The following is a 9,277-nucleotide window of genomic DNA, read 5'->3' as shown; positions in this document are numbered from 1 at the left end:
GGCCTGCCGGGCCCCCGCCCCCGCCCCGCCTCCGGTGTGCGATGGGGGGCGGGCGGCGGGCAGAGCGGAGAGGAGCGGAGCCGCCACCTGATCCCATCCAGGCGCTGAGAGGCGAGTGAACCGGCACTCGGCGCTCAGGGCCCCCGGCGCCCTCCGATCCGCATTGGATTTCGGGACAAGGGTTGGGAGATAGCGGCGACCACCCCCCACCCGGGTCTGAGGCAGAGCCCGCGGCGTGAGTACTGCAGTGGCCGGCCTGAGGCTGGGGGACGGAGGTGGACCAAACCCGGACAGAGATCGGAGATCGAGGGTGGGCGGGAGAGTGTCGTGGGGGCCTAGTGCCTGGAGAGCATGGGGAGTGGGGAGGCGCTCTGCCCCCTGGAGAGCAAGGGAGGCCCGGGGTGAGAGGGGGAATCTGGCCTATCCCCTACAGTGACCAGATTCTGGTGTCGGGATCTCTGGGGTAGGTGGGAATGAAATTGAGGGAATGGGGGCTGGAGGGGCGGTAGTGATGGGGGGAGGAGGATGAAGGGAATTTGGAGACAGGGATGACGTGGGGGTGGACGGCAGGGAGAGGGGGCTGGGGGGACCTGGCAACAGGCTGGGAGGAAAAAGGAAGGAAAAGAGGGAGGTGGAAAGATATATGATCTCCTGGGCCACTTATTTGCAACCCCCTGAACCCTTGGCCCCTTCCTCTCTAGTGCCCTGAGCAGTTTCCCTCCCTGCTCACTGGGCTGGGCCATCCTCAAGTAATGATGGAGTCTCCAGGTCATCCAATGGTCAGGTCTGGTGGTCCAGGCCAGGACACCCTCCTCCCCTGAAATCACCCATATTGGCCCTAGGGCTGGCATGGAGAGAGAAAGGGCTCATTTGGGAGTGGGTGGGTGTCCAGGCCAGTTCTCAAAGCTCTGGCTAGCTAGACCATTTTTCTCCTTTGGTTCCCCTGAGAAAGGAAAGCAATTTGCAAAACCAGGCAGCAGCCTGAGGTAAATTGTTCTGACTAAAATTAGCACTGATATTCTGATGAGGCTGGGCATCCTGACCTGTCTGGGACGGCTGAGGGAAACTCTCTCCATGGAGAAGACACAGGGGAAGCAGGGGAGTAGTTTGAAGCAGGCGATGGGCCAGAGCCGGGGCCCTAGGAGACCACCACCCACCCCATGGCTGCCTGGAGATTACAGAGGTTAAGTCCAGCCCCAGCCCCCTTCACCAGATGCCAGTGCTCTTGACTCCAGCTCCAGAGGAGGCCTCATGGAGAGAACCTGCCAAGGGAAGGGAGGCCTCCTCCGGTGTCAAGCAGCACCCTCTGTCAGGACCTGGAATGTTTAGCCTGGTGTCAAGCAGCACCTCTGTCAGGACCTGGAATGTTTAGCCTGGCCGAGTGCCCACCCAGAGGGGACAAGGTTACTGCTTTCAAATACCTGAAGGTCTGTCATGGAGAAAAATGACCCGTGTGGTCTACAAGGGCAGCACTAGCAATCGTGTGGAGTGGAAGGGGACAAGCGGAGGAGGGCACTAATGGCAACAGGCTCATCCTAGCTGTCCCAGAAACAACTTTTGAACAGCTGAGGCTGCTCAGAAATGGACCAGGCTGTATCTGAAGGTGGTGAGCATCCCATCACTGATGGTGGCCAAGCAGAAACTGGTGCCCACCTTGGAGGGCTGGTGTCCAGGGAGTTCTTGTGTTGATGATTCCCTATTCCAAGGGGACCTCAGACTGGAGTCTGGCAGGCTGGGTCCCCAGCGCTGAGACATGGATGGGAGTGGGATGGAGAGGACCACCAAGCACTCTGTCGTCCTTTTCTGTGTGGCCTGGTTGAAGCATTTCCCAGGGAAAGTCCCAGTGTAGTGCCCTCCAGGCTTGACCTCCTTGGGTGACCCAGAGTCCACTAAAAATAGGGTAGTTTTAGCGAGGTTAGCACAGATGAGAATAGGTTGAACCCCCCACTCTGCCCCCTTGAGAAATTCCCGTCTTGTCACCAAACCCACAAGGCAGGATGAGTGGCTGAGGCTCTGACTTCCTCTCGTAGTCTTCCTCGCTCAGGCAAAGCCAGCCCTTCTCTGCCCCTAGCAATCACTGAAAACACAGCAGGGCCATAGGCTTTCTCTGCTTTGCCCTTGGTTGGCCTTCTGTGGCTAGACCCTTCATCTCCCTCGGCTCCAGGCAGATTAAGTCTGTCTGCAGGCTGGTGGAGGAAACCAGGTGATGGGGCCTGGAGAGAAAGGAAAGGCATAACCAGGACATCTTTCTACCCAAACAGGTTTAAATGTAATCCAGGATTAATGAGGGGCCAGGAGGTAGTGGTAAAGAAGAGGGACTGGAAACCAAGCTCCAAGCCCCAGGGGAAAGTGATGGTCAAAAGTTTTTACATTACCTCATCCCTCCTGGGACCCAGGTGTCCTAGTTCCATATACGTACAAATGCCCATAGGGCTCCAGGCTCCCTCTCCCCTTTCAAGAGGGGTGTATGTGAGGCTGAAGCTAAAGCTGAACCCAGACCTGGAGACCGAGGCCCCTGAGACAGAGACCCTACCCTAGTGGGGAGACAGCACTGCTGCGGAGGCTGACTTTCCATTACCACTGCCGAAGGCCAGGCTGCCCTTGAGCCAAGCATTCGTGTGGGGACAGGGGACTGGCCGGAAACTAGGCCCTTCTTCTGCCTCTCACTCCTGCCCTTCACCTGGGATGAAGGCCTACCTTCTCCTGGAGAATCTCCGTAGGACAACAAGCAGGAGCACCTCTGTATTCCTCGCACCCCCACCCCTCTCCCAGGCTGCCATGTCACGGCCTTGGCCAGGCACCTCTCACTGCAGAGTCAGCGGATGGGGCGGCCAGGGTTTCAGGTGTCTGGGGATGAAATCCAGATAGGGTTCTGGGATTTCAAGTCCTTCCTTTCTTTCCCTCATGGATTTATTGGTCTTGGGCCCTCAGGGCAGGTGCCCAGCTATGAAGGCTCAGGGCACAGAAGCATGCAGAACTACCAGAGTCCAGAGCAGGGATGGGGAAATCAGTTTTCTGTGGAAGCAGCACGCATAACGTCCAGGGGGACGGGCTTTGAAACAAGAAAGAGCAGGTCTGAATCCTGATTCTGCCAACAGCTGTGTGACCACGGGACAAGTAGCACCATTACTTAGAGCCTCAGTTTCCTTGTCTGCAAAATGGGGAAGAATACCTATGTTAGGGTGCTGTGGGGATTAAACGGAAGTAAGTACGTAATAGTATAGTACACATCGTAAGCCTGCAGTTATTGATCCCTTGCCCATGTCAAGAGACTCGAGAAGCTATAGGTCTGGTCAGTGCTTTCTGAGGAGCTTGACTCTGGGGAGTCAAGACCAACTCTTGGCTGAAGCAGTCAGGCAAGGAGTCCTGGAGGAGGGAAACCTTGAATTGAGATTTCTGTGCTTTAGGCCAAGCCCTGGTGCTAAGGTAAGTCTACTGGGGAGACAGATACAAATGACCACAAGACAAAGACAAATTAGGGCCAGGCGGAGAAGCCAAGACAGGGCTCAAGGGAGGAGTGGCTACAGCTTGAAGGGCTGGCCACACCCCAGAGCCTGTAATTCCACCCAAGACTAAGTTATCTGGAGCAGCGTGGAGATAGGGTCTTGGTAATGGGAGGTAGGAATCCGATCTTCTCTGGCTTCTCTTCTCACCCCACCCTTTGGAGCTCTCCTTTGCAGCAGTCCTGCTGGGGCCCACAGCCCATCTCCTCTGGCTGCTGCAAACCTGTTTGCCTTCTTCTTCTGCCAGGCCTCTCAGGAATACTGGCCCTGCTACCAGAGCCCCAGGAGCCCCCATGAGTGCCGGCGAAGGGAGTCCTGGATAGCGAGGCCCTGGCTGGTTCAGGGGTGGGTACCCCATCATGCCACCCATCCTCCAGCACGTGCAGCAGGCCACCAAGATGATGAGCCGAAGGAAAATCCTGCTGCTGGTGCTAGGGTGCAGCACCGTAAGCCTCCTCATCCACCAGGGGGCACAGCTCAGCTGGTAAGGGGGCAAGGCCTCGGTGGGGGGGCGGGACGCAGGCGAGTTGCATTCTTGCCCGGGGCAACTGAACTGGGAGTTCTCCTTTCCATTCCTTCTATCTGCCAGAAAATTCCGTCTTCCGCTGGGGTTTGCTCCTTCCCTCTATTCTAAGAGTGCTTTCTATACATTTTCTTTAGATCCGCACAACCTTCCTGGGCAGGGACCGGTCTTCATTGAAAGGTTGCTTGAAGGCATAGAGTTAGTCAGTGACTAAACTGGGATTCTAATCCATTCCAAGTCCTTCCCACGGCATCACATTCTGAGTGCCTCCCCCAAAGGACTGCAAACAACTTCTCATTGTTTCTGCTGTGCTGGGCAAATCCCCTAACTTCTCTGAGCCTGTTTCCTCATTATAGAATGGGAATGATGGTATGTGTGACCCAGCCAGTCATCCTGATAAGGATACCGTGCGACAACTAATAGGAGCCCTTGCCCTACTCCTGGCTATTGAATGCAACAAATCCCTGCACCCGTCAGGGCCTCAACTTTCCCATTTCCTACATAGTCTGCCCATGAGAATGGTGTGAATGGGCTCAGTTCTCCTTGTTGGAGGATTTGCTGGTCTTCCCCCCCGCCCCGACTTGGCAGGTACCCCAAGCTGTTACCTACCCAGGGGCATCTGGGTAGATATTACCCTGAGCCCAAACCAGCCACAGATAGGAAATCTCAGTGGTATTCTCAAAGGTGCTTAGAATAGTCCTTATTACATGAGTGTAGCATAGAAAAGAAATGAGAGTAACTCAAAGCCTGAAGGGAACTTACAGGTCATCTGTAACCCCCAAAAGCTTTGTTTCAGGAACAAGGAAACAGAAATGAAAGCTTCATGAAAGCTATGAGTATTCTCTGTTTTTTATACTAGCAAAGTTCTTGAGCCTAGAACAATGCCTAGCCCATAGTAGATGCTCAAAAAAATTCCGTGACTAAATGAACAAGACTCCAGGGAACTTAACAGAATCGTATAACAAATAGATTGCCTCAAAGCCCATGCCACTCGTCGACAAGACAAGGAGCCAGAGAAAGAGTAAAAATGAGAAAGAAGACAGAGAACAAGAGATATGGTGACTTTATCTGAATTGCCAGAAAACGTAAATGATTCTTCTTTTGGTCCTCAGTTTCTACATGTGCAGAGTAGACTTTCTCAAGGATCTCCAAGGGCCTCTATCCTTATATTAGTTACCTATTTCTGTGTGGTCAAATTACCTCAAAGCTTAGCACCTGAACACATCAAACATTTATTATCTTGCTTCTGTGGGTCAGGCATCCATGTGTGGCTTAGCTGGGTACCTCTGGCTCAAGGTCACACGGAGTTGCAATCAGGACGGCTGCTGAGGATGCAGTCTCATCTGAAGGTCTGACTGGAAGTGCTCCTCTTCCAAGCTCCCTTATGTGGTTGTTGGCAGCATTCAGTTCTTCAAGCAGGCTGACAGACTGAGGGCCCAGTACCTCATGGACTGTTGCCACTTGGTACCTCCCCATAGGGCTGCTCACAGTATGACAGCTTGCTTTTCCCTGCCTGAGTTATCCTACAGAGAGAAAGAGGGAGAAACACCAAGACAGAAGTCATAGTCTTTTTATAATGTAATCTCAAGAGGGACATCCCATCGTTTCTCCCTATTCTATTCCCTAGCGGCATCAGTAAGTCCTGCTCATACTCATGGGGAGGGAAATACACAAGAGAGTGAATACCCAAAGGCCAGCAGGGATCACTGGGGGTCATCTTAGAGGCTGCCTGGCATACCCCTCTACTGGTCCATGGGTGTGGCCCATCTTACCGTCCTCGGGGAGGGGCAGGGGTCGAGACGCACCCCTCTCACACTTCCTTCTCCCTGCGCACTCCCCCCCACCCCGGTCTTGGCAGGTACCCCAAGCTGTTTCCTCTGAGCTGCCAGCCTCTGCGGGACTCACCGCCCCGCCCCAAGCACATGACTGTGGCCTTCCTGAAGACGCACAAGACTGCAGGCACCACCGTCCAGAACATCCTGTTCCGCTTCGCTGAGCGCCACAACCTGACGGTGGCCCTGCCGCACCCGAGCTGCGAGCACCAGTTCTGCTACCCACGCAACTTCTCGGCACACTTCGTGCACCCAGCCACGCGGCCACCGCACGTGCTAGCCAGCCACCTGCGCTTCGACCGAGCGGAGCTCGAGCGCCTCATGCCACCTGGCACCGTCTATGTCACCATCCTGCGCGAGCCGGCCGCCATGTTCGAGTCGCTCTTCAGCTACTACAACCAGTACTGCCCGGCCTTCCGGCGCGTGCCCAACGCGTCGCTCGAGGCCTTCCTGCGCGCGCCCGAGGCCTACTACCGCGCGGGGGAGCACTTCGCCATGTTCGCGCACAACACGCTGGCCTACGACCTGGGAGGCGACAACGAGCGCAGCCCACGCGACGACGCCGCCTACCTGGCGGGCCTCATCCGCCAGGTGGAGGAGGTCTTCTCGCTCGTCATGATCGCCGAGTACTTCGACGAGTCGCTGGTGCTGCTGCGGCGCCTGCTGGCCTGGGACCTGGACGACGTGCTCTACGCCAAACTCAACGCGCGCGCCGCCAGCTCGCTCGACGCGGGCCTCTACGACCACTTCAACGCCACGTTCTGGCGCCGCGTGGCGAGCGCCGGCCGTGCCTGCGTGGAGCGCGAGGCGCGTGAGCTGCGCGAAGCCCGGGAGCGCCTGCTGCGGCGCTGCTTCGGAGAGGAGCCGGTGCTGCGGCCCGCCGCGCAGATCCGCACCAAGCAGCTGCAGCCGTGGCAGCCCAGCCGCAAGGTGGACATCATGGGCTACGACCTGCCCAGCGGCGGCGCCGGTCCAGCCACCGAGGCCTGCCTCAAGCTGGCCATGCCCGAGGTGCAGTACTCGAGCTACCTGCTGCGCAAGCAAAAGCGCCGGGGCGGCGTGCGGGCCCGGCCCGAACCGGTCCTGGACAATCCTCCGCCCCGGCCCATCCGGGCGCTGCCCCGCGGCCCCCAGGGCCACTGAGCTCTGAAGTGTCAGGGTCCTACCCTGCCCACCGGGAGTCTTGCCTGGGACTACCGCCATCTCCTGCCTGGTCAGGGCCCCTTCTGCTGTCAGTACCTGGGGCCGCACCTCCCAATCTGAGCCTGCCTCTCTAGGGTGAGTTGAACCCCGCCTTCGTGGAGGGTGCTGATAGGCCCGATCGAGCCCCGGGCCACCCTTTTCTCCTTCCTGACTGGTCGGTGACTTTAACCAGAGGTCTGCGGCCTGTCCGGAACGCCCACCCTGCCTTTTTCTGTGGGTTGAGCCCCCCACCTGTCTTTTCCAAGTGGGTGAGCCCAAGCCTCACACAGAGGAGGGCTGAGCCCTGGGAAAGGCTGCTTTGCCTGTCAGCTTCCCCGGGCTCTTGCTCTTCCTCCCAGGGGTCAGAGACCCCCACACCATCTGTCTTCCAGGTTCCACCCTCCCCACAGACCTAAGCTGCTCCCAGACTCCCAGAACCAAGAGTTCTTGGGTTGGGCTTTTTGTTTGGTTGGTTTTTCTTTTTTTTTTTTTTTTAATAAAATATCTTTAAAAGGCACAGGTTGTATGTCAGTCACTGAAAGCCAGATTTCCCATGTTTGCGGATGAGGCGGACGCCCAGGAATAGCACCTGTGACTGTCACAGTGAGGAAGGGGGCCCAGGCTCAATTAAGCTCCTCCACTACCCTTCCCAGAGGCTCACAACCCTCGCCAACCTCCTCGACTGACTGGGCTCACAGGGCAGACTGACCGACCACCTCAGCTCCACTATTTTCCTTGGAGAAAATCTAAATCACTCCTTTTCATTCAATTCAGCCCCACTTACTGAGTGTCATCTCTAACTTGGGGACATAGGTGAGCAAGGCAGATAGGCTCATGGGGCTCGTGGGGGGCACAGGGAGACATTGGAACGGGAGCAGAACCTGTAAATTGAAGGAAGGACCAGAGCTGGGTAGAGGGAAACAACCAACTCAGGCTGAGCAGAGGCTGGATGGGGGATCATGTCAGGTAAGGAGGTGCTCAATTCCCCCTCCCCCTTCTGAGTCACCAACTTCACCACCGGCCCTCCCCACAAGGGAAGACACCCCGACTCAGATGAGGACCATTCCCTGACCCCAGCATTCTTGAGCACAGCAGGACATCCAGCACTTGCAAATCAAACTCCCTTAAGACTAGCAGAGAATCAGGACTGTTTCTGTCACTTTCTTCAGAGCTATGTTGACGTATCTGGACAAGTAATAAAAATAATAGTTAACATGAACTGCTGTGTGCCAGCCACTGTTTAAGGGCTTTACATACATTAACTTATGAGCCGGGCACCATCTAGGGGTGATGGAACTGAAACTTGGAGAGATTAAGTGACACTCGGGGTCACACAGCTAGGACTTGAATCCAGACTGTGTAGCTTCAGAGTCTGTGCTCCCTGAGTGCTATCACACCACCATTTGAATAAAGAAGTTCCTGTGCCCTGGGCTAGGCTGACTCCCAGGACCTTCCCCCAAAAGAATGTAAAGTAAAGAAACCAAGACATTGCTATCAGCTCCTCAGTTGACAGTTTGGATGACAGTCTCAGGGCTTGAAAAGAGGCTATTTAATAGCACCCACTTTCTACCAGTAGAACTCTGGAAAAGGCAAAAGTCAGTAATTAGAGACGTGTGAAGTCTCTAATTAGGTTTCTGGTGTTAAGCAGCAGTAAAGAATTGTATTAGACTCAAAGTCGTCTATCCAAAGAAAAGCATGCTCTGGCCCCGTGGCCAAGAAGTTGTCTGTCTGTCACCGCCCTCCTTCAGCCCTAGCCTCTGGTCATACCTTTGCCAAGACTATCCTTCACCTTGTCCTGGGTCCTCCTGGAAAACTCAGACTTTTGTTTAAGATCTGCCTTGATAGACCTCTCTGCCTTCCCAGCCCCTCAGGCTGGTGGGCCTTCTTTTATAAATTTTGCCCCATTTCAGCAGAGAGCATAATTCTGGACTCAGAAAAAGCTGGATTCAAGAATTAACTGGAATCATCTGGAATCATCAGGCCCCAGGAGAGGATTTCTCTGAGAAGCGAAGGCAGACCCTAAGTAGGCACCAAATCAAATATTAGCCCTCAGTGACCAAGCAAGGGGAGGAGGAGGGCTCTGGGACTCCTTGGTCCAAACACCTCCATCCTCAGTTACAGGAAACCAGGCTCCAGCTTCTGGGTCCCCAATGCCTTGTAAAGAGGCTTCTTTCATCACGCATGTGGTGCTGTCCACTCAGTGCCCACTGTACACATTTCCAGAGCCAGGCAGGGGG

At 55.5% G+C, this 9,277-nt stretch overlaps 1 protein-coding gene across 1 annotated transcript; it reads left to right on the top strand.

Moving 5' to 3' along the window:
- The first annotated feature begins 32 nt into the window (after positions 1-32).
- On the top strand, positions 33-8,210 carry GAL3ST3 (galactose-3-O-sulfotransferase 3). The gene is made up of 3 exons (XM_019796874.2): positions 33-235; positions 3,751-3,987; positions 5,885-8,210. Exons 2-3 carry the CDS (start codon positions 3,863-3,865, stop codon positions 6,999-7,001), a joined length of 1,242 nt encoding a protein of 413 aa, XP_019652433.2. The 5' UTR covers positions 33-235; positions 3,751-3,862; the 3' UTR covers positions 7,002-8,210.
- The last annotated feature ends 1,067 nt before the right edge of the window (positions 8,211-9,277 follow it).

Source organism: Ailuropoda melanoleuca, chromosome 16 (assembly GCF_002007445.2).
Source record: "Ailuropoda melanoleuca isolate Jingjing chromosome 16, ASM200744v2, whole genome shotgun sequence".
Lineage (NCBI taxonomy): Eukaryota > Metazoa > Chordata > Mammalia > Carnivora > Ursidae > Ailuropoda > Ailuropoda melanoleuca.
Note: the sequence above shows the minus strand (reverse complement) of the source record. Positions and strands in the feature narration are given on the sequence as shown.